Source organism: Microtus pennsylvanicus, chromosome 12 (assembly GCF_037038515.1).
Source record: "Microtus pennsylvanicus isolate mMicPen1 chromosome 12, mMicPen1.hap1, whole genome shotgun sequence".
Lineage (NCBI taxonomy): Eukaryota > Metazoa > Chordata > Mammalia > Rodentia > Cricetidae > Microtus > Microtus pennsylvanicus.
The window spans coordinates 16,445,027-16,467,592 of NC_134590.1; the positions used below are offsets into that span (position 1 = coordinate 16,445,027).

The following is a 22,566-nucleotide window of genomic DNA, read 5'->3' on the forward strand; positions in this document are numbered from 1 at the left end:
GTAGAAGCCGTGTGCACACGCGTGTATGTGTGCAGACACGCTCTTTCTCTAGAGCAAGCTGAGGGTAGAAGCCGTGTGCACACGCGTGTATGTGTGCAGACACGCTCTTTCTCTAGAGCAAGCTGAGGGTAGAAGCCGTGTGCACACGCGTGTATGTGTGCAGACACGCTCTTTCTCTAGAGCAAGCTGAGGGTAGAAGCCGTGTGCACACGCGTGTTATGTGTGCAGACACGCTCTTTCTCTAGAGCAAGCTGAGGGTAGAAGCCGTGTGCACACGCGTGTATGTGTGCAGACACGCTTTCTCTAGAGCAAGCTGAGGGTAGAAGCCGTGTGCACACGCGTGTTATGTGTGCAGACACGCTTTCTCTAGAGCAAGCTGAGGGTAGAAGCAGTGTGCACACGCGTGTATGTGTGCAGACACGCTTTCTCTAGAGCAAGCTGAGGGTAGAAGTAGTGTGCACATGCTTGTATGTGTGCAGATACACTCTTGTTCTAGAGAAGCTGAGGGTAGAAGCAAACACCATGCACACATACTCTAGTAATGTGTGCAGATACATTTTTGCACTAGAGTAAGCTGAGGGTAGAAGCAAACACTGTGCGCACACACTTGTATTTCTGCACTAAACCGAGGGTAGAAGCAAACAGTGCACACACATGCTTTGCATGTGTGCAGATACACTCTTGCAGTTTCACTGGTTTTTTTGTTTTTGTTTTTTTTTTTTTACCATTTATTTCATATCTATGTAGAAGTTATTATTGAGGATGGTTCCTATTGAGCCAGAGTTCATAGTTCCTTTATATTTTGTAGCTGGGGCTAGATGGTTATAAACTACTGTTTGCCATTCTAGGAGAAACAGGAGACAGGAGTGCTCGGCGGCAGAACAGCAAACACCTCTTTCGCCCTGCCTTCATGAACAAGGCGAGAGCTAGAAGATGCCATACCCCATTGTTCCATTTTCTAAGTATCCCCAGACTGCTCTTCTTATAGTAATGCTGACTCAGCAAGTCTCAGTCTCAAGAAGAAAAAATATGGGTCAGCAAAGGTGCTTGCTGCCAAATCGGACCTGATCCCTGAGACCCACATGGTGGACAAAAAGAACCAATTCTGGCAAGCTGTCCTCTGACCTCCATATGGTCCTGCTTTAACCCTGCAAAATTAACAAAATGTAATTAAAAATAATATAAAATATCCATTTTACTTTATATTGAAATTATTCTTTCTTGACAGAACATTTCATTCAAATAAGTAACCAACTGCTGTCTTTCCCAGAGGCCTGGTACAATTTTAACCAGAGATGTGGCAGCATTTGTTAGCTGTCAATCAGAAATAAGTGTCTTTTATTCCTTCGCAGAGGGGATCTATGGGAGACAAAAACGGTTTAGTGTAGATTTGTTCCTAGCGAACTTAAGCCAACTAACTGATAAAGCTGAACTAAAACGCACATCACTGTACCAGCGATGAGTTTGAGTATGTGACGAGGACCAAGTGCTCTCTCCAAAGGATAAGGGCGTGAAGGCGGTGATAACGTTATTTCTTTGACTTTTCCTGGAAATAACTGGTAGCCTCAATTCTTAAGGCTCTTTTGCACCCATTCAACCTAATAAACTCCTTTAATCTTGGATGTTGAGTAGCACCTCAACCCAAGGTTACACAAATGGGTGCCATGTCTTTATAGTGTTTGACTTTAATTTCTTCTGCCACCCAAGGCTTGTTGCCAAGTGTGGCTCGGGATTTCTAGTTCCTTTCAAATGCAAAGAGGGTTGTGTATGGCAGGGTGGGGTGGGGGATCCTTTGAGCTGAATTCGGCTTCATTACACATCAGAGGAAGAGCATGCTCACCTCTCACAATGGAAGGGCAAAGACAATAAAATGAACTCCTTTATTAGCAACCGGAGCTCTCTCTCCTCTCCCCGCCCACCCCAGGTCGAAGAAACGTGTTCTGCGGAGCTGTGAGGGATTGTTTTTCTCCTTCCTTCCCCCAACTAGTGATTCCAACAATGCAGACCAGCTTTACCTGCAAAGAGGTCAAGGAAGGCCAGCTCTATGCCTAAGAGACTGCTATAACAGAACCAGAAAACAAGTGTTTTATGACTAACTTACAGATGAAAATGGCAGTGGTATGTGCTCTCTGAAGTTATCTCTGTACCTGAGCTTTTTTGCCTTCCTTGGAACTCACCATATAGCAAGCCTGCCTGGCTTATCCTTTTACTTAGTCCTTATCAGCCAAACCCTCAACACCATTTCAATAGCATCAAATTTGATCCAGACAGAACTCGACTTTTTGACCTTACTTCCTGGAGTGCCTTACCCCTTTCTTCACCTCCAAATAACCTCTTGGGGTCTTTCATTTTTATTTTTCCATTTCTTCTGCTTTCTGTCATCATATTACAAACTATTATGAAAAAAGAGTACCATGGGCTGGAGAGATGCTTCAGGGATTGAGTGCTTGCTGTAGCTACACACACACACACACACACACACACACACACACACACACACACGAGGATCACTAACAGTGGAGTTTTAAATAAGTGTTTCTTTGTTTGAAACAGTGTTGTTCTGTGGCAGCCCTGGTTGACTCACAATTTGCTAAGTAGTTCTGGCTGGCCTCCAGCTCACAGAGATCTCCTGCTTCGGCCTCCTGAGTGCTGGGATTTTGTGCCACCATGCCCGGCAGTGCTACAATGTTCCAAAATGTTCTTAGTTTTAATTTACAAAGCTACCATTTCCTCTGTAAATCCAGACATACACCCAGGCAAACATCACTTTATAGTTCACCTATAAGCTGGTGACATCTCTGGATGCACAAGGCACACATAGCACTGCACGTGGAACAGAAAACGAACAGTGTGTTTGTTAGACAACTGAACAAGTCTCTGGCTTCTTTTCTCCTTTAGAATCCTCCCAACTTCCTGTAAGTAAAAAGGAGTTTTTTATTTGAATCCTTGGTTTTATTCCTGATTAAAAGCTGGGCGTTAGTACAGACCTTTAACCCCAGCACCCAGGAGGTAGAGGCACGAGATCTCTGAGTTCAAGGGTAGGCTGGTCTACATAGAGAGTTCCAGGACAGCCAGGGCTACATAGTAAGACATTGTCTCAAAAACAAACATACAGAAAAAAATCTACAAGTTATCCTTCTATGTATTTTGGGTTTTGGTAATTTTGATTAATGCATTTTGGATGATTGCTGTACCTATTGAAAAAAGAGAGAGAAATCTTAGGTAGTAGTGATACATGACTTTAATCCAGCACTCAGGAGGCAGAAGCAGATGGATCTCTGTGAGTTCAAGGCTAGTCTGGTCTACAAAGAAACTTCCAGGACAGCCAGGACTGTTACACAGAGAAACCCTACATAAAAAGAGTAGTCGGTGCGATGGGTCAGAGGGCAGAGGGTCCGGATCCCTAACACCAGTGTGCAGCCGGGCACATTAGTATACACCCATGACCCCAGGGTGTATACTATACCAGGAGGCAGGGAGACACAGTCAAGTCAGTGGAAGCCGGGGGGCTCCCGGCCAGTGAGAGACCCTGGCTAAAACATAAGGTCGAGAGTAACAGAATGACAGCTGAGGCTGCCCTCTGGCCTCCACAAGCACACACACATATACAAAAAGGGAAGAGGAATAGAAGTAGATTGCATTTTAGGATGATAATCTGCAATGAAGGGATAATCCATCTTCTTTCTTGAAAGAAAAATTTAGGGGGCCGGAAAGATGACTCAGTGGATAAAAGCCCTTGCTGCCAAGCCTGACTATCAGAGTTCCATCCCGATGACCCACACGGAAGGAGGGGACTGACTCCTTGCTATCTTCTGACCACCACACAGATGCCATGGCACCTGCAACCCTCTCCATACACAGTGAACAAATAGATGCACTAAAAAGGAAGCATTTAATAGGGTCTGGCTGGGAATATATAACTCAGACGACAGTTTCTGACCTAGGGCTTGGGAGGCATCTCTAGGCCGCACCCTGAGAACTGGAAAGGAGAGAGAGAAAAGGCAGACAAATCCTCTCAACCTGTGGGTCATGGCCCCGAGACTGTCAAATGACCCTTTCCCAGGGGTAACCTAAACACATCGGAAAACACAGATATTTATCCATCACAATTCATAACTAGCAAAATTACAGTTATAAAGTAGCAATATAAATAATTTTAGGGTTGGGAGTCACCACAACATGAGGAACTGTATTAAAGGGTCGCAGTCTTAGGAAGGTTAAGAACCACTGAGCTAGGATTTCTGTCTCACAGATGAAATGAGAAAACACCTCTTCTCTTTGACAGTTCAGGCATAAAAAGCACAAACCAGTCAGGTTTCCTGTTCTTCTTGGGCAGAGAAAGGTTTTTTTTATCTGCACTTAGCTTTCCTTATTTACAAGTAGCCCAGGGTAAACAAGCTACAGCTGAAATAAAATAATCTTGAATATCTAAGAGTCTAATGTCATCATGTTACTTTATGGGACTGGAGAAGTGGCTTGGTGTTCAAGGTCATTGTCTGCTCTTTCCTAGGATCCAGGTTCAATCCCCAGCACCCACTAGATGGTTTCCAACCAAGCATCTCTCACTCCAGTGCCAGGGGATCCAATGCCCTTGTCTGGTGTCCATAGGCACACAACACAAAGATTTCTCCCACACTACCAGCCTCCCCATTTTTTTTTAAATCTAAGAACTCTCATTCATCTTTATCTTTTTTGCCTTTGACAGGTCCTGGCCACAGGAGGAAAACTGCACAACCACTCATCATTTATTTATGTGAGCTCTGCATGTTCACTTGCGATTATGCTGTCTTACTAAGGAAGGCTTCATAATACACTTGTGATTTTGCTGTCTTAAGGCTTCATACTATATATATTATACATAGAGATTATATACAACATAAATTATCCACACACAATTTAAAACCAGTTCTTCAGTTCCCATCAGAGTTGGCCTTCTGTACCTATCTCAAGGTTGAGGGTACCAACGGCCCCTCAGCATCGTCCCAACACGTTTTAGATAATCACATTCCTTCCAGAAACCTCTCAGCTCTACCCTGACCTGAACCGAAGCTCTCAGGTCACCCCGTCCGCACCCCTACCGCCCAGGCAACCCCGCCTCCAGGGCGGAGCCCAGGCGGAGCCGCTCGCTCACCTCCCAGCCTCGGTCTCAGCCCCCGGTGCGCGCGGCGCATGTGCGCGGTGCCCCCTCCCCCGTCCTGGATTCCGCTTTCCCTCGGCTCACGCCACAGCGGCCACCACCGGGCCCCGCACCGCCTCCGGATCCCATGGCCGGGACGCGCTGGGTGCTGGGGGCGTTGCTCCGGGGCTGCGGCTGCAACTGCAGCAGCTGCCAGCGCACCGGCGCCGCCTGCCTGCCCTTCTACTCGGCCGCCGGCACCTTCCCGTCGGGCGTCTCGGGCCGCCGCCGCCTGCTGCTGCTGCTCGGGGCCGCCGCGGCCGCCGCCTCGCAGACGCGCGGCCTGCAGCTCGGGCCCGCGGCCGCCGGGAGACTGGCGGGTCCCGTGCCCGCCCGACCCTCCGCCGCCGCGGCCGCCGCCGCTTCCTACTCGGCCCTGCGCACCCCGCTGCTCCCGCCGTCGCTGGCGGCCGCCGCGGGCCCGGCGCGGAGTTACAGCCAGGTAGGTGGCGGCCGCGCGCCCGTGCCCGTCCGCGCCGTCCGCGTGCGCCTCGCGTGCGCGCCCGGGGATCCGCGGCACGCGCCGCACCCCCGCCTCCCTCCCGCTCCGTCCTCCTATTGGGCACGGGAACAAGGGACGCTCTCCCGGCCCCGGCTTTTCTCCTTGTTTTGTTCCCTCCGACGGTTGGGCGGTTGGGCAGTGTAAGTGTGGCTGGGGTGAATGTTGAGGCCTTGTTTCCCGCCGGGCCCATGGTAGGTTTTGGGGGGGCTGCCCGACGCCCCCCATCCCGCGTTCCCTCCTTAGCCTTCTGCCCGCCGGAGGGGAAGCTGAGAGGCCGGAGCCCCCGGAGGGTCGGGGCCGGCCGTGCGGTGGGAGCGGTAGGCCGGGCGGCTCGGGCCTCCTCGGCCAGCCACCGACGCGCAGCCCCGCGCGCACGGGAACGTGGGCTAACCTGGGGACGGACCCCGCGCGCCCCACTCCCGCGTTCGCCGGGAGCCGGCGGCCGTCCACCTGACTGAAGGTCACCTCTGCAAGTCCACTTGTCTTGACAGAAGGGCCTTTCGGGCCGCGGGTGACCGTGGATGCGGGGAGCTCAGGGGAGACCGTGGGAAGTTGGGGGGGGGGGCAACGAGTATTGGGCGGGGGCGACCGTGGGTGAGGGTTTAAGGGCCACAGATGTGAACCTGAGCTCTCATTCTTTATCGTTTCCCTTCTCTTAAGAAAGACGTTTAAAAAATTCATATTGCAACTATTTTGTCCTCTGTCTGTGAAGCTTTTCGCTTTCGCGTCTTAGTTGGCATCGGGGAAGTGCCCGCACGCTTTTGGTCTCCCTACCCCCTGATGCCACGGGCCATGTTTATCTTAATTCAGTTTTGCGTCTGCTTGAATTTATGATATTTGGGAGGTTAATCTGCATGGCTCATGTCTGCCAGTAGCTGAGCTAATTGATTTGAATCCCGGCCCAATACTTTCTGCTGCCCTTCTCTGCAAAAGCCTGATGTTTATGGAATTCTGGGAAAACTCGGGAAAGTAGCAGTGAGTGTCTCAGGCTATTGCTTCATGGACTTTGATGTTCTTTCCAGCATCCTCATGTTCTCACGTTCATCTTTTATCCGCATCTCAATGTCTCTTTATTAACTTCCTTTGCCTACAGAGTTAAGTATCCTTCATGGAGTCCAACACGCAAGGCCATCATCGGCTACTGTGTGGCCCTGAGTTCTCTTTGCCAGCCAGAGTCTGACTTTTACTTCTGTCCAGTTTAGACAAATGAGATAGCCATTTTTTTCAAGTCGGAGAGTCTTTTATAACTCTTGTAAGGCCATCTTGTGTGTTTATTCTTTTTTTTCTGTATTTTTTGAAATTTAGAGTACTTTGTATTTTAATTATAACACTTAAGGCATCTTGTTCAGTATCTAACCTTGTTCTAGATAGTCAGTGCTTTGAGATGGCCTGATGTGATTTGTGTGTATGGGGCCCTTAAGTATAGTCAATTGAAGGAGCTGTTGTACCGATTTTAATGGACGCACTCTTACTGCCAGCGTTGGTGGCTTCAGTGCATGTACTACTTCCAGAACATACTTGTATGTTGTCTTAGGCTATCAAATAAAAACCCCAAACAAAGCCACACTGGTATATAGCAAGACTATAGCCAGCACTCTGGAGGCTGAGGCAGGAGGATTATGGTGAGGTTGGGGCGGCCTGGGCCACAAGGAGAGACACTCTCAAACTGAACCAGAAGCAGAGCTTGAGAAGTGTGCTTTCTACCTGAAGTGACCTCGTGTGCATCTGTTTGTAGATGTAAGCATTCTCTAAGCAGGTTGTCCAAGAAATGTTTTTACAATTCTTTTTTCTTGAAAGGAGTCCAAAACTACCTACCTGGAAGACCTCCCACCGCTCCCTGAGTACGAACTGAGCCCATCCAAGTTAGGCCAGGAGGTGGATGATGTCTATCTCATTCGAGCTCAGGGGCTGCCTTGGTCCTGCACTGTGGAGGATGTTCTTAACTTTTTCTCAGGTATGTCTCACATGTGTTTTAAGGAAGTAGCTTGGTCTGAGTGGAAGGTAGTCCTACAAAAATCCAAGTCTAGATGCTCTGAAGGCAGCTCTCTCTCAGGGTGAGGACGGGTTACCTCTGCATACCATAACACTGTGGGTGCTATATGTAGTACATACTTAAAGTCATGTTAAAATGACAGAGTGTGAGATCAGTTAACACTTGTTTTCCTATGTGCTTGACTATGTCCATGGGAATCTGTAGAAGCTGCTCTTGTCATACATTTAGATCAGTTGCACCGAGTCTTCCTATTAATACATTTGGGGGATTTCCTAGTGTGTGGTTAGTTTTTATTATCCCTCTGACTGTGATTTTATATTTTCCTCTTAAACTAAATGTATCAGCCACTTTAAACTTGATGGCGTCGTGTGGGTCTGATGTTCTGTAAGCCCCTGACTGCTTATGTCTTGGGTTTCCATGATAAGAAATGGACAGTATAAAGTTGTCTTTTGGTGTCAGGAAAGGGGCAAGGTTAGATTATTGTAGTGATTATTTTTGTAGCAAGTACTTTATGGATAGGTTTCAAAGGAAGGTGATTAGGATTAAACAAGTTGTCATTTAATAGCTGGGCAGTGAGTGATGAGCTTCCGTGCTTGGTTTGCTTTTTTTTTTTTTTTTTTTTTTTTTTGCCCCTGCCTCTCCCAGGGTCTCCCTGTGTAGACCAGGCTGGCTTCAAACTCAAGAGATCCGCCTGCCTCTGTCTCCCAAGTGCTGGGATTAAAGGCGTGCACCACAGATCTTTTTTACTTGGAACATTTTTGGACTCTACCACCACCTTCATTAGCATTTGAATGGTTTAAGTAAAGAATCTGGGAGAGTGGTTGGAGGAGGGGAAATATGATAAAAATATATCGTCCATGAAAAAGATGAAAAGATTTGGTGGGCAGTTTTGGTTCCTGCATTGTTGGAAAATTGCATTGTAGTGATATGTAAAGTTGAGACAAAACTTGGATTTCTATTTTTAGACTGCAGAATCCGCAACAATGAAAATGGAGTCCATTTCCTCTTAAATAGAGATGGGAAACGGAGGGGTGATGCCTTAGTTGAGATGGAGTCCGAGCAGGACGTGCAGAAGGCCTTAGAAAAGCACCGGATGTACATGGGGCAGCGCTATGTGGAAGGTGTGTAGGCTCTGGTTCCGACTTTACACTTTTCAAGGCCGTTGTCGCGTGATCTTTAACAGTGGTGCATGCTTAAATGTTACACATCGTACAGATTTTATTAGCTTACTAAGAATTAGGTTTCGTTATATAGCATTTTTCAAATAAAATGTTAATTTTACAGCTTGTGAAAGTGAAGTGTGTGTGTGTGTGTGTCGCGCTTGCTTGTCTGTCTGTCTGTGGAATGTTCAAGTGAATGCTGGTGCCCTGAGGGTGGCAGGTGTCAGATCCCTTGCAGCTGGAGTTAGCAGACTGTTGTGAACTACTACCTGATACAGTTGCCGGGAACCAGACTGGGTCTTCTTGAAGAAAATTACATGCCCTTAGCTGCTGAGCTGTCTCTTCCCCTCTGCTTTGTTTTGTTGTTAAAGATAGTTTTTCTGATTATTTGTGTGGTAGGGTCCACAAGGTAATACCACAGAACAATTCTAAGAAGATGATTCTCTCCTTCCATTTTATAGTTTCTAGTGTACTTGGAACTACTGAGCTGTCTCCTTAGCTCAATCTCAGTTTTTAAGGTTATAACTGGAACACAGTAAATATTCAATAAATGTTACTTAATACATTCTTGACAGAAATTCTTAAGGATTAAAACTATTAATGTTTGAATTTAAGTAGCAGTGTAATTGATTTTTTTTTAAAGTTGAGTTTCCTTTGTTATATAAGTTTCGAATCCATTTTTGTGCTTTTTTTTCTGTAGTGTATGAGATAAACAATGAAGATGTGGATGCCTTAATGAAGAACCTGCAGGTCAAGTCTCCTCCTGTGGTAAATGACGGTGTGGTTCGCTTGAGAGGACTTCCTTATAGCTGCAACGAGAAAGACATTGTCGACTTCTTTGCAGGTGCTTGGCAGTTATAGCGTGTTTGGACTGATGCTCTCTTTCCCAGTGCTGTTCTTCCTTTTGTACCTCTGAGTTGTTTCAGCCTTTCAGGCAGATCTTTGGGTCATGTCAACTTTCAGAGTTGTTCCATGACATTTGTTTAACTATGAAGAAACTATTTTCTTAAAATAGTGGTCATATTTGTCCAAGACAATAATAATTTACATGACTTAAAAGCATCTGGGCTGGAGATGTAGCTCAGTTAGTAGAATGCTTGCCTAGCATTCGCAAAGCCCTGAATTAGATCCCAGTGCCACCTAAACTGGGTATGGCAGTGCACACCTATAATCCCAACACCACAGGAGGAGGAGGAAGAAAAGCATCATCTAACTTCTAACTGCAAAATGTGCATGTCAGTAACTTTGCTTGTGTCCTAAAGAATAACCAGTGGCCCAAGGGGGCGGGGGTGGAGGACTGAGGAAAAACTTTGAGAGAGAAGGACACACAGACATGTGTGTTTATTTGTAACATTCTCCCGGCTTCAAACATACTATGAAGCCAAGTCTGACCTTGCTTTTGTATCTTCCTGCCTTTGCCTGATAAGTTCTGAGGTTTGGGTTACATAATAACTGTTTGTCCTTGTGCTTGTACAGCTTTGAAGTTGGCAAATAGTACCTAAATTTTATTAGTGCATGAATAAACTTGTTAACTCTAATGAAGAAAGTGCTGTTGGCAGCACTGATTTGTAAATTCTTTTGTTTTCTAGGACTGAACATAGTAGACATTACTTTTGTGATGGACTATAGAGGAAGAAGAAAAACAGGGGAAGCCTATGTACAGTTTGAAGAACCAGAAATGGCCAGCCAAGCGCTTCTAAAGCATAGGGAAGAGATTGGGAACAGGTGAGTGGAGCAGCCGTTGGCCAGGTCATTTTGATGAGTGCATTGGTGTCAAGTTGTCCAGACCTAGAAAAGCAGGTATGCCACAGCGAACCACTAAGTGCTCATCACTGAGATTCATTTCGGTAATGTTGAGTGAAGTCTAAGTGACAGGTAGTCCTAAAGTCCGAGTGTAGCCGTGTTCTGTGTTCCTTTTGTTTTTGTATTTCAACCCAGGATTTCTTTGTATAGTGTTGGTTGTTCTAGAACTAGCTTTGTAGAACAGGCTGGCCTCAAATTCAGAGATCTACCTTTTTCTGTCTCCCAGCTGCCACCACTGCCAAGCAAAAACTTTCTTTGTTGTTTTTGTTTAGTAGGTGCTTTTAATGAGGTTTTCTTTCATAATCACAATATTGTAACATTTAACAACATTAGCACCTATTAAAATATTGCTCATAGCTCCCACAGTCAATCACATTTTCCCAGTGTAACAAGAATATCTTTATAGTTGACTTGTGAGCCAGGATTTAAGCCCTTCAGATGTCCATGTGTTATAGCACAAATACCACCAATTTTAGGAAACTAGAGCACGTTCACATTTTTTTTACAGTCCCTCTCCTTTATTTTGTTTTATCCTTTTTTTTTTCTTGTTTATTTATTTTTTTTTCAAGACAGCTTCTCTGTGTAGCCCTGGTTATCTTAGAACTCACTCTGAAGGTCAGGCTAGCCTCAAACTCGTAGAGTGGCCTGCCTCTGCCTTCTGAGTGGTGGCATTAAAGGATTAAAGGCGTGAGCCACCACCGCCATCAGTTCCTCTCCATTTTATGTGTTTGTGGTGTATCACTGTGTGCATGCACACGACGATGTTGGAGGCCAGAAGTTAATATTGTATCTTCTTCAATTTCTTTCCACCTTACTTATTTGGCTCCACTGAACCTGGGGCTTGATTAGCCAGACTGATGGCCAGCAAGTCCCTGAGATCCATCTGACTCTGCCCTCTTCCCCTCCAGCTCTGAGGTCAAAGATAGGTTACCACACCCAGCTTTTACATTGATACTGGGGATCTGAACTCAGCCTCATGCATGTGTAGCAAGCATTTGAGCCTTCTCCTTAGCCCATCCATCCCTCCCCTTTTAAAAATACAGTGATCAGCTTCTTGAAGTCAGTTGTCTTGTTTAGTGTTTCATGTTCTGATCATATTAGAATATAATAAAAATGAGGTAGGAGAGATCTGTGCTTATCTTCATTTTGGAGGTTAAAAAATTGTACACTTTTTTAAATCATTGTTTTGCAATGTTCTTTAGAAAAATTTTTTAGATTTACTTACGTTTTGTTCACATGGATTATCTGGGCACTGCATGCATGCCTATTACCCAGGAATGTCAGAAGAGGGTGTCAGATCCCCTGGAACTGGAGTTAGGATGGTTGTGAGCCACCATTTGGGTGCTGGGAATTGAGCCAGGATTCTCTGCAAGAATAAGTGCTCTTAACAGCTGAGCCAACTCCAGGCTGTTTTGTTGCCTTTTACTTAGCTCCTTTTAAAATTAAAAGGAGAAGAAGCTTTTCAAAGCTTGTGTATTTCAGGATCCTCTTGAACTGATCAGAGTTCTTGGGTTCTTCTGGAGGGTACAAGGACTTTTTTTTTTAAGCGATTGATTTATTTTTGTTTATCCGTGACTGGTTTGTGTGTGTGCGTATATATGTACCACATGCATGCCTCTTGTTGGATCTGGTGGAACTGGGGTTAGTGGTGGTGTGCGCCACCGTATGGATGATGGGGATTGAACCTGGCTCCTCGGAAAGAGCAAGTGCTCTTACCTATTAGCACATGGTCTTTCTTGTAGCCTAGACTAGCCTGAAATTTACAAAATGGACCAGACTGGCTCAGACTTGCCATATTGAACCTCTGCCTCCTGAATATTAATGTGTGTGTCACTGCTGCTGTTATTCAAAGAAGTGGTGTTCATTTGGTCTTCTTAGCTGTCCTTCCTGGTGCCTAAGGACGGAACCTAGGGCTTTGTGTATGCTAAGTGAGGTGCTTTATCAGTGAACAGTGCTCATTTATCTACCCTGGAACCCAGGCTGGCCTTAAATTTGCATTCACTTAAAACTTCTCTATTTATGTGCGTGTATACATATGAGTACACACGTGTGCCAAAGCCTGTCTTTGGAGTCACAGGACAACTTGGACATCATTTTATCGCATGTGTTTTTGAGATCAAAATCACATCGTCAAGCTTGGTAGCAGCGCCATTGCCCACTGAGCTATCTCGCTGGCTCCCCAGCTTGATTTGTATCCTCTGCTGGCCTGAAACTTTGATCTTCCTGTTTCCACCCCTAATGCTGGGATTAAAGGTGTGTACCACTGTGTCTGATGGTATTATGATAATTCTTGAATTTCTCATTAGCTGCTTGGTGAAGTTCTGGAGAATTTCTTTATAGCTTTTAGTGTTTTATATAGAATTAACTATGCAAAATCGACCTGTAAGCCCTTGAGATTGTTAGCTGTGGAAAGAAAAAGAACAAAAAAATTATTTATTTTTTGAGACAGGGGTTCTTCTGTAGCTTTGGAGCCTGTCCTGGAACTAGCTCTTGTAGAGATCCATCTGCCTCTGCCTCCCAAGTGCTGGGTGTGTGCCACTACCACCTGGCTCCAACAAAAAAAAAAATTGTCTGCTTTTCATTATTATAAGAAATTTTTAGTGTATGCTGACTTTACAAAAGAATGTGCTTATTTAGTTTCAAGTTTTAGATGCTTAAAAGTGGTGAGGTTTTGGAGTCCAGCCCCTCAAAACCTTTATCATGAATGGCCAAGAGCGGTTAGTGTATGAATAAACAAATAATACATCGTGGGCTGGGAGGGTGGCTTAGCAGGTTAAAGTGCCTACTCTCTAGCCCAAGGACTGAGCTTAACCCCCAGACCCACGTCAGGGCTGAAAGAGAAAACAGACTCCACAACGCTGTTCTTTGACTTCCACACAAACACTCATACTTGCACGTGTACTGTTTTTAACAAAATCTTAATCTTTCGATTTTTACCAATAAAGATTTGGGAACTGCATGCTGGGGTGAAAACGACAGAGGAATCAAGCACCCAGCTGACCTTTCTCTGCCTTTCTCTTCTGCCCAAACTGAGTGTCCCTCCCTTCTACTTCCTGTGTGTGCCTCCATCCTTCCTCCTGATTCCCCCCTTACTCTCTGTTTTTTTTCTTAATAATCTTCTGTTCACTTCCTGTTTATTAGTTGCTTCTCTGCCTCTTGACCTATAATTGACTCTATTTAATCCTGTTTACAATATTCAAGCAGAAAGCTCTTGGATTAAAGGTGTGTGCTATGCCACACCACAACTAGAAACTGGTTTTTCTAATAAATAATGCAATTTTGGGGTTCAGTGTGATCAAATATTCTGCAGTAATGTGCACAATAATAATAAAATTAAAAAATACATTTTGGAAAAGGAAGCTTGAAGATGACTGAAGTTATGTATGGTCAGATTTATGTAATAGTTTTCTAGTGGCCTGAGAACTTTCCATAGTCAGTGCAGAAAACATCCCCCCCTGTGTCTTATTTCTTAAAAGCTGAATAGTATCTCTCAGTTCTCTTACTCTTTCTCTTTTGGTTTTTTGAGACAGGGTTTCTCTGTGTCCTAGAACTTTCTCTGTAGACCAGGCTGGCCTTAAACTCACAGAGATCTACCTGCCTCTACCTCCCAAGTGCTGGACAGTGGTGGTGCACGCCTTTAATCCCAGCACTTGGGAGGCAGAGGCAAGTCTTGAGTTCGAGGCCAACCTGTTGTACAGAGTTGAGTTCCAGGACGACCAAGGCTGTTATACATAGAAAACCTATTTTTGAGAAACCAAATAATAATAATAATAGTAATCTCTTTCAAAAAACATACATTTAAAACTACCTTGGATGGAAATAGAAAACACTATCCTGAGTGAGGTAAGCCAGACCCAAAAAGAGGAACATGGGATGTACTCACTCATATTTGGTTTCTAGCCATAAACCAAGGACATTGAGCTTATAATTAGTGATCCTAGAGAAGCTAAATAAGGAGAACCCAAAGAAAAACATATAGGCATCCTCCTGAATATTAACCTTCAGCAAGCGATGAAAGGAGACAGAGACAGAGACCTAAATTGGAGCACAGGACTGAAATCTCAAGGTCCAAATCAGGAGCAGAAAGAGAGAGAGCACGAGCATGGAACTCAGGACCGCGAGGGGTGCACCCACACATTGAGACAATGGGGATGTTCTATTGGGAACTCACCAAGGCCAGCTGGCCTGGGTCTGGAAAAGCCTGGGATAAAACCGGACTCTCTGAACATAGCGGACAATGAGGACTACTGAGGACTCAAGAACAATGGCAATGGGTTTCTGATCCTACTGCACGCACTGGCTTTGTGGGAGCCTAGGCAGTTTGGATGCTCAACTTACTAGACCTGGATGGAGGTGGGGGTTCCTTGGACTTCCCACAGGACAGGGAACCCTGATTGCTTTTCGGGCTGGGGGGGAGACTTAATTGGGGGAGGGGGAGGGAAATGGGAGGCAGTGGCGGGAAAGAGACAGAAATCTTTAATAAATAAATAAATTAAAAAAAAAAAAAAATAAAACTACCTAATTAAAAAGTGCCATATGCATAAACATACAGAAATGAGCCTGATATTTTGGCAACAATATTATTAAAATTATCATGTTGACCTACTCTGTCAAAAGCACTTTTCATGAATTAATGTGTAGGTGGGCTTTTTATTCTTGCTGTTGTCTTTGGATATCCATGTTTCATAAGCTGTTGGAATATATATAATCTGGTTATTTTAATTTTTAAAAATATTGGTATATTGTGTGTGCAAGTGCCCCAAGATGCCAGAAGGGGATGTCAGAGTCCCTTGTGCTGGGGTTGCAAATGGTTGTGAGCTGCCCCATGTGGGGACTGGGACCTGAACAAGGATCCTCTGGAAGAGCAGCAAGAGCTCTTAACTGCTGAGCCATCTCTCTAGCCACTCATACTGAATTATTATTTTTTTAAGTTTATTGTAAAGTTAATTTGTGCCTTTTCATTTTGCTTTGTTGTATATAGATACATAGAGATATTCCCAAGCAGAAGAAATGAAGTTCGAACACATGTTGGAGCTCATAAGGGAAAGAAAGTAGTATTGTCATCTCCTTCTGCTAAATATATAACTGACCCAGAAGTAGTATTTGAGGAACATGAAGTAAATGAAGATATTCAGCCTGTGACAGCTTTTGAAAGTGATAAAGAGATAGGTAAGGTCCTGCCTCTTCTGAGGATTGCCTTGTATGTATGTTTAGGTTTTGTTGAGCTGTTTTCATGGTCAGCTTATATGAAATTATGAGATTCAGAATAGGGGTGTTGAGTTAAAGATTGAATATGAGCGTAGAATGTACTTAGTCTACATGCACAAATTATATTTTTAAATAAAAATTTGCATGTATTTTGCATGTACGTCTATATGAATCCAGGTGGGCATGCACACGTGTGGGGTCAGAGGACAACTTCCAGAGTTGGGTCTCTCCGCTAGGGAGCCCAGGAATAGAACCTAGGTTGTCAGGCTGGCGGTGGGTGCCATTACTGACTGAACTTGGCTGTCAGCTACTGTTAGTTTTAAACATTACTATTTTTAATTAGTGTATGTGTGTCCGTGTCCATGTGATAGTACCAGTGGAGGCCAAAGGGCATTTCTAGAGCTGGAGTTAAAAGCAGTTGAGAGTTGCCTGATATGGTCTGGGAACTGAACTCAGGTCCTCTTCTAGAGAAGCTTCAGTCCTTTATTAGTTTTTATTATTATGTTTATTTATTGTGTGTGTGTGTGTGTGTGTGTGTGTGTGTGTGTGTGTGTGGCTGTTTATTTGTGCATCACATGGCTGTGTGCCACTGTGGCTCTGTGGCTCTGGACTACCAGGCTTTCGCGCAGGCGCCACCTGTCTACACTGTCATTTCGTAGGTGCTCAGAAGCTGGTGCAGTGCAAATGTAACAGACCAAGGCAGAATGCCAGCATTTACGCTAAAGTGGGAAATGATTTGTTTCTTTTGTTGATTGATTGATTGGATTTTTCAAGACAGGGTTTCTCTGTAGCTTTGGAGCCTGCCCTGGAACTAGCTCTTGTAGACCAGGCTGGCCTCAAACTCACAGAGATCCACCTGCCTCTGCCTCCTGAGTGCTGGGATCAAAGGTGTGCATCACCACCGCCCGGCATGGGGGGAATGATTTGGATAGAGTGGGATGTTGACTAAAGACTTTTTTGGCCTCTGGATTTAAATCTTTCTTTCATCTGTGACTCCAAAGCAACATTTGGGGTCTTTTGAAATTTGGAAGTACGTACAGATAGATCCAGTGCTCTGGGATTGTCCTGTCACTGTGTTTACTGTCTTTTTGTTCTTAGTGCCCACTTACAGTTTAATTAATGCCCCTTTATTTTATTATCACATGTGATAAATTCTTCATTTGGGAGTGGTTTGAGTTCCTAAGTGATGTAAAGTAGCAGAAATTTCAGGTTTTTGGCTTTAAAGTTCATGTACTCTGGGTCAAGATGAATAGAGGATTTTGACTTAAAGGTCATATCTAATTATCTGCTAACAGCTCTGGAAGCTTTGTGTCCTTGTATTTTTTTTCTTCTACAGAACTGCCTAAGGAGACGTCAGAGAAACCTCCAGAGGCCGTCGACTTTGGGTCTGCACCTTCACTCCATTTTGTCCACATGCGGGGCTTGCCTTTTCAAGCGAATGCCCAAGACATTATAAATGTGTGTGCCAGTAAGCCTCAGAGACATTATAGATGTGTGTGCTAGTAAACCTCAGACATTATAGATGTGTGTGCCAGTAAACCTCAGACATTATAGATGTGTGTGCCAGTAAACCTCAGACATTATAAATGTGTGTGCTAGTAAGCCTCAGAGGGTTGTGCATCTGAAGTTGAACTTGTGTTAATTTGGAGCAGGCTGGGGGAAAGCAGTGTTTCTGGCGAGGCCTCCATCCCACCCCAGCAGAGGCTTGTCCCATCCTCTGTAGCTGACACAGGATGTGGTCCCAGGAGTTTGGGGCCAGCTTGGCCATCCTGGACCCTATCACTTCAAAAAAGCAATTATAATTCAAGGTGGAAAAATCAGGATTTTAGAGACAACTAAGGTGTAGGGTTGATCATCGGAATAGGAGAGGTGGTTTTTTGAGGAAGTTGATTCAATCCATTTACTTTTAGTTTAGGTGCTTAGAATCAGGCTGCACCTATTGCATTTTCCTCAGCCTCAGTGGGCGGTGCCCTGATACTTCCCTCTCAAGTTGAAGTACACTTCATACAACTAACCTACTGAACCTAGCTTAGCAGCAGATTCTGTGGAGTAATGATTGTGCTCTCACGGTTGACTGGAAATTTTGGCTTGTTGGCACTTAGCAACAGCTTTTAAAAACTATTGTGTGAATTTTTTTTTTTTTTTTTTTTTTTTTTGTGAGGAGAACCATGGTTTGTATATGGAAGTCAAAAGTCACCTAGCCGGAGTCAGATTTCTCTTTCCACCATGTGGGTCCTGGAATTGAACCTCAGGTATAGGGCTTGGTAGCTAAGAGCCTTCACTTGCTGAGCCATCTCGCTGGAAAAAAAGTACAATTCGTAATTGTTGTTGTTGTTTTTGTTGGCCCTGCTCAGTTCTTTGCTCCCTTGAAGCCTGTGAGGATCACTATGGAGTACAGCTCTAGTGGGAAGGCCACTGGAGAAGCTGACGTGCACTTTAAGACCCACGAGGACGCCGTAGCAGCTATGCTCAAGGACCGGTCCCATGTTCGTGAGTATGACCCAAGTTTTCCTTTGGCAAATTGTATTCCTTTAGTACTATCAAACTGATTGTTTTACTTATTTCTGTTTAGATTTAGTTTTCCTTGATGTCTGTTTTTGTTTTTTTAATTTTGTGTTTGTGTATATTTAGCTTGGGACAGAGTCTTTCTTTGTAGACTAGACCAGTGTCAGACTCACGGTTGTCTTTCCTCAGGTTCCTATGTCCCAGGGTGAAAGATAGAGGCCAGCACACCCAGTTATTATTATCATTTTGAGATGGGGAGCTCACTGTTATCCAGACTAACCTACTGAACCTATGATCTCAAACTCAAGGGACTCCAGTGATCCTCCACTCCAGCTTCCAAGTAGTCGGGGATAGAGGTGTATGTCACCACACTCAGCTTTGTGTGTGTCTAATTAGGGCAAGGGTAAAGGATTTGTGTTGCTCTCTGAAGTAGGATAAAAAGTCTTTTAGTCTTTGCTAAAACTAACTTTTTTTTATATATTCAGAACATAGGTATATTGAGCTGTTCCTAAATTCATGTCCTAAAGGAAAATAAGAGTTCAACAGAACCCCAGATGATGAGGTAATTAAGCTACAACTGTGAAAAAACTTACATTAATTAAAAATAGACTCACTAATGGATAATATGGCAGAAACAATTCTCTTCACTAAAGACCTAGTTAATAATTGTGAAGCATCAATATAAAAAATTTTTAAATTTAATTGTGTGGTGGCTTTAAGCATCATCTTTGTATAGATTCTTTTTGCATAATTCCTCACATAATGCTGTATGCTTAAACTAATTCTACAGTTTTAATAGCTGTAATCAACACAGAAATGTATTTTACATTATCTTCATATCCCTTTAAAACTTAAGTACATTTCCTCATTTGTCACACACACACACACGTTTCTTTTTAGAATTTCATACTTGAATGTTGTATTTACGTCTTTTCTACCCTTCTCCCATCCAGTTCCTCCCATGCCCCCCTCCGTCCTCTCAAATTAATGACTACTGCATTGATTATTTTATACGCACACATACACTTCCCCTACTGGGTCCATTTAGTGTTGTCTGTGGTTTATTTTGAGGTGAGCACTCAGGATTGGATACCCTATCTATTTCAGGTCTCATCCCTACGGAATTGCCTATAGCTTTTTTTTTTTTTTTTTGGAGGGGGGCGTTTCAGAGAAGGTTTCTGTATATTACAGTCCTGGCTGCCCTCTGTAGACCAGGCTGGCCTTGACCTCAGAGATCCGCCTGTGTCTACCTCCTGAATGATGGGATTAAAGGCACGCACCATCACAGCTCAGCTGATTGCCTATAGTTCTTGATCTAAGGTGCAGCCTTGTGAAATTTCCTCCATCCATGTTGACATGTCAACTGATGGTGACTTATGTAGGTCTTACAGGCAGCCATACTCTTGAGATTGCACTGTGCAGCCTTCTCTCTCAAGTCTAGAAGATGCTGCTCCTGCAGGCATGCTGAGTGTCTGGCTCTCATCCTTTCCACCACCCTCCTCCTTATGAGGTTCTCCCTGAGCCCTAGGGGTGGGCTTGTGTAGTGCATGTGTCGATGGGGCTGGCCACCCACAGTCATTCTTTGCACGTTGCCTGTTTTGGGTCCCTGTAATAGTTTTTCTCTGATGAGGGGTAAGTGCTCTACCTGACATTCCTATCATTGATTCAGAGTGAATTTGGCTCTGTTTGATCTTTCTGTTATTTGTTTTGGCTTTTTAGAAAGGGCTTGAGTTATGAGTTCGAAGTGCCCCTTTTCCTTAAATGTTTACATGTATTCAATATATTGCACTTTAGTTGTTTTCTGAATGTGGTGATGGATTCTTTAAGGAATTTACTGTCTTTTAAAAACACAGGTAATATATTTTTGGACATAAAGCGTCAATACATTGTAACTCTTAAACACATATTTTAGCTTGGTTCTCCACAAAATATATTTTTATGTTCACTTCTGGATTCTAGGCTCTGTGCATACACTAATGTCTAATTTTCCTTATCTATATTAATTGATTTGTTGGATAATTTGCACTAGTTTAGTGGGGTGAAGCTGAATTTGTCACTTTAAGTAATGTAGGAAAACATGTAAACATCTTTTATTGTGAATAAATAATTATTTTTTATTTATTTTTATCTTCAGGATGAAGCAGGAAGCATATCCTTTGCACACCTCTCTTGAACATGGGATACAAAGATCCAGTTGATTGACTGTGACTGCTAGAGAAAGGATCTGGGCGTCTGATGACAGTGCTCTGAAGGAAAATTCACAGTGGAGTGTTTAGATCGAGAAAGATTCAGTTTAGGATTATGAAATAGCTACAAATTTAAAATTCCATTTAAACAGTCCTGGGTCTGATTGGAAAAGTCTGGTTTCTGTAACTTAGTTTCTGTCATAGAGGATATACTGCAGTTGTAAGATGTTTCCATTCAATGCTGCTCTTTAGAACCTTATTCCTGCTTGTTTTTGCCTATGACTGAGAGCTCTGATAAAAAATTTCTCATGAAATAAAATAGTGGAGTATTTATACCAGACACTCACCAAAGCAAGGAAAGGTTTCAGAACTTTAATAAGGCCGTGTGATTTGGTCAAGTAGTATTTAATTTTGTCTGTATTTGATTGCCTAGGGGTAGAAATTAAAAAAAAAATACAAACTACAGGTTACTGAGCGTAAGTGGTCACTTGGCAGTTTTGTCTTTAGAAACACTAGAATCACTCAGCCTCCCTAAGCCTTGACCTATAAAGGCTTTGAACGTTGGCACCTGTCTGTATCAGAAGTTTAGGCTAATTTAAAATTTCACTGAGTCTCCCTTTCCTTTACCTTTTTTCTTTCTTTCCTTCTTTATCTTCTTTTGTTTTGGTTTTGGACAAATCATAAGGCTGTTTGTTAGGTTTGAAATCATAAAGTGACATCAAAGCAGTCCAGACTGTAAGGACATTCATAGCTTCACTTGATTTAAACCAGGTCTAGTTGGAAATAAAACAGTCCGACTCTCCTCATTTGCTTTTCCAGTGGGGTAGCCACCCCATATTTTAGAACAAGTAGGGGTGCCTTGCTTAAATAAAACTAGCATTTAATATATAATTGTGTGAAGGGTTTATGAATAGAGCTGTATTTCTGTCACATTATGGCAGTATCTTCTGCTTTAATACTAAATAGCTTGTTATTTAAATATTGGACAAAATGGCTGGCTTCAAAAATAGTCATTAATAAACTTAACTTTATGTATACCTGTGTAAAACAATCAAAGTCCTGTATATTTTCTTTACCTTGTTTTTGGGGTGACAGCTGCCACCAACAGATATTGCTCATTCTCTCATTCTCTCTCTCTCTCTCTCTCTCTCTCTCTCTCTCTCCCTCCCTCCCTCCCTCCCTCCCTCCCTCCCTCCCTCCCTCCCTCCCTCTCCCTCTCCCTCTCTCTCTCTCTCTCTCTGTGTGTGTGTGTGTGTGTGTGATGTTCTTGTTTGAGGAATCTGGTCTAGGACCAGGTAATCAATTCCTAGTTTGAGGTTTCCAAATCCTCTCTGAAGTTTTATCGCTGGTACTGCAGCTGTACTTGAATCTACTGTTCCCACTGTAGTCGGACATTTCTCCTGCCTGTCAGTTTACAAATAACCATTCAGAGACTTATTATTACTTGTAAATGTTTGGCTGATAGTTCAGGCTTATTACTAAATAGCTCTTACATTTTAAATTAATCCATATTCCGTATTTATGCTCTGCCACGTGGTACCTTTTTTAGCATGGCACGTTCATCTCCTATTCCTTCTGTATCTGGCCGGTGACTCCTGACCCCACCCTTCTCCTTCCAACATCCTTAGTTTGGTTGCCCCACCTGTACTTCCTGCCTGGCTACTGGATACAAGTGACAAATCTGTACAGTGTACAAGATGATTAATCCACAGTATTTTCTCCTTTTTATCATAATTAAAAAGGTTTTTAACTCTTACATAGTAAGATCATAAATGGCAAAAAGTTGTCAAGTAAGAATTATAGTTACAATATTTAGTCTATTTGTACTTGACAAAGTTAGAGAAAAAACTTACTATGAAGTCCAAAGTTTGCACCTAACTTATCTTTTATTATAACGGAGAAAAGCTATAACTATCTAGTCTTCAACTCCCTCAAAGACTCAGAAGGGGTGAAATGTTACATAATGACCTAATCTCAAGCTGCTTGGACAGTCACCCAAAGTAATGTTGCGGCATCCATGTTTGGTCTACAGG

The 22,566-nt window shown here is 43.5% G+C and overlaps 1 protein-coding gene across 2 annotated transcripts; it reads left to right on the forward strand.

Moving 5' to 3' along the window:
- Nucleotides 1-5,183: 5,183 nt before the first annotated feature.
- On the forward strand, nt 5,184-21,568 carry Grsf1 (G-rich RNA sequence binding factor 1). 2 transcript variants are annotated; one of them, XM_075942452.1, is made up of 10 exons: nt 5,184-5,618; nt 7,476-7,632; nt 8,637-8,792; nt 9,532-9,675; nt 10,421-10,556; nt 15,616-15,803; nt 17,179-17,300; nt 18,197-18,332; nt 18,833-18,909; nt 20,482-21,568. In XM_075942452.1, the coding sequence occupies exons 1-9, from the start codon at nt 5,265-5,267 to the stop codon at nt 18,880-18,882; spliced, it is 1,443 nt and encodes a 480-aa protein (XP_075798567.1). In that variant the 5' UTR covers nt 5,184-5,264; the 3' UTR covers nt 18,883-18,909; nt 20,482-21,568. The 2 variants fall into 2 exon arrangements, with proteins under 2 accessions (XP_075798567.1, XP_075798568.1); XM_075942453.1 differs by lacking the exon at nt 5,184-5,618 and adding an exon at nt 5,687-5,869.
- The last annotated feature ends 998 nt before the right edge of the window (nt 21,569-22,566 follow it).

What these genes read in the sequence shown, in the direction of transcription:
- Grsf1 (XM_075942452.1), top strand. Translation starts at nt 5,265, where the DNA reads ATGGCCGGGACGCGCTGGGTGCTGGGGGCGTTGCTCCGGGGCTGCGGC. An exon ending in TGTTCTTAACTTTTTCTCAG is followed by an intron (nt 7,633 to 8,636) that starts GTATGTCTCACA and finishes TTCTATTTTTAG; the next exon opens with ACTGCAGAATCCGCAACAAT. An exon ending in ATGCCCAAGACATTATAAAT is followed by an intron (nt 17,301 to 18,196) that starts GTGTGTGCCAGT and finishes GGCCCTGCTCAG; the next exon opens with TTCTTTGCTCCCTTGAAGCC.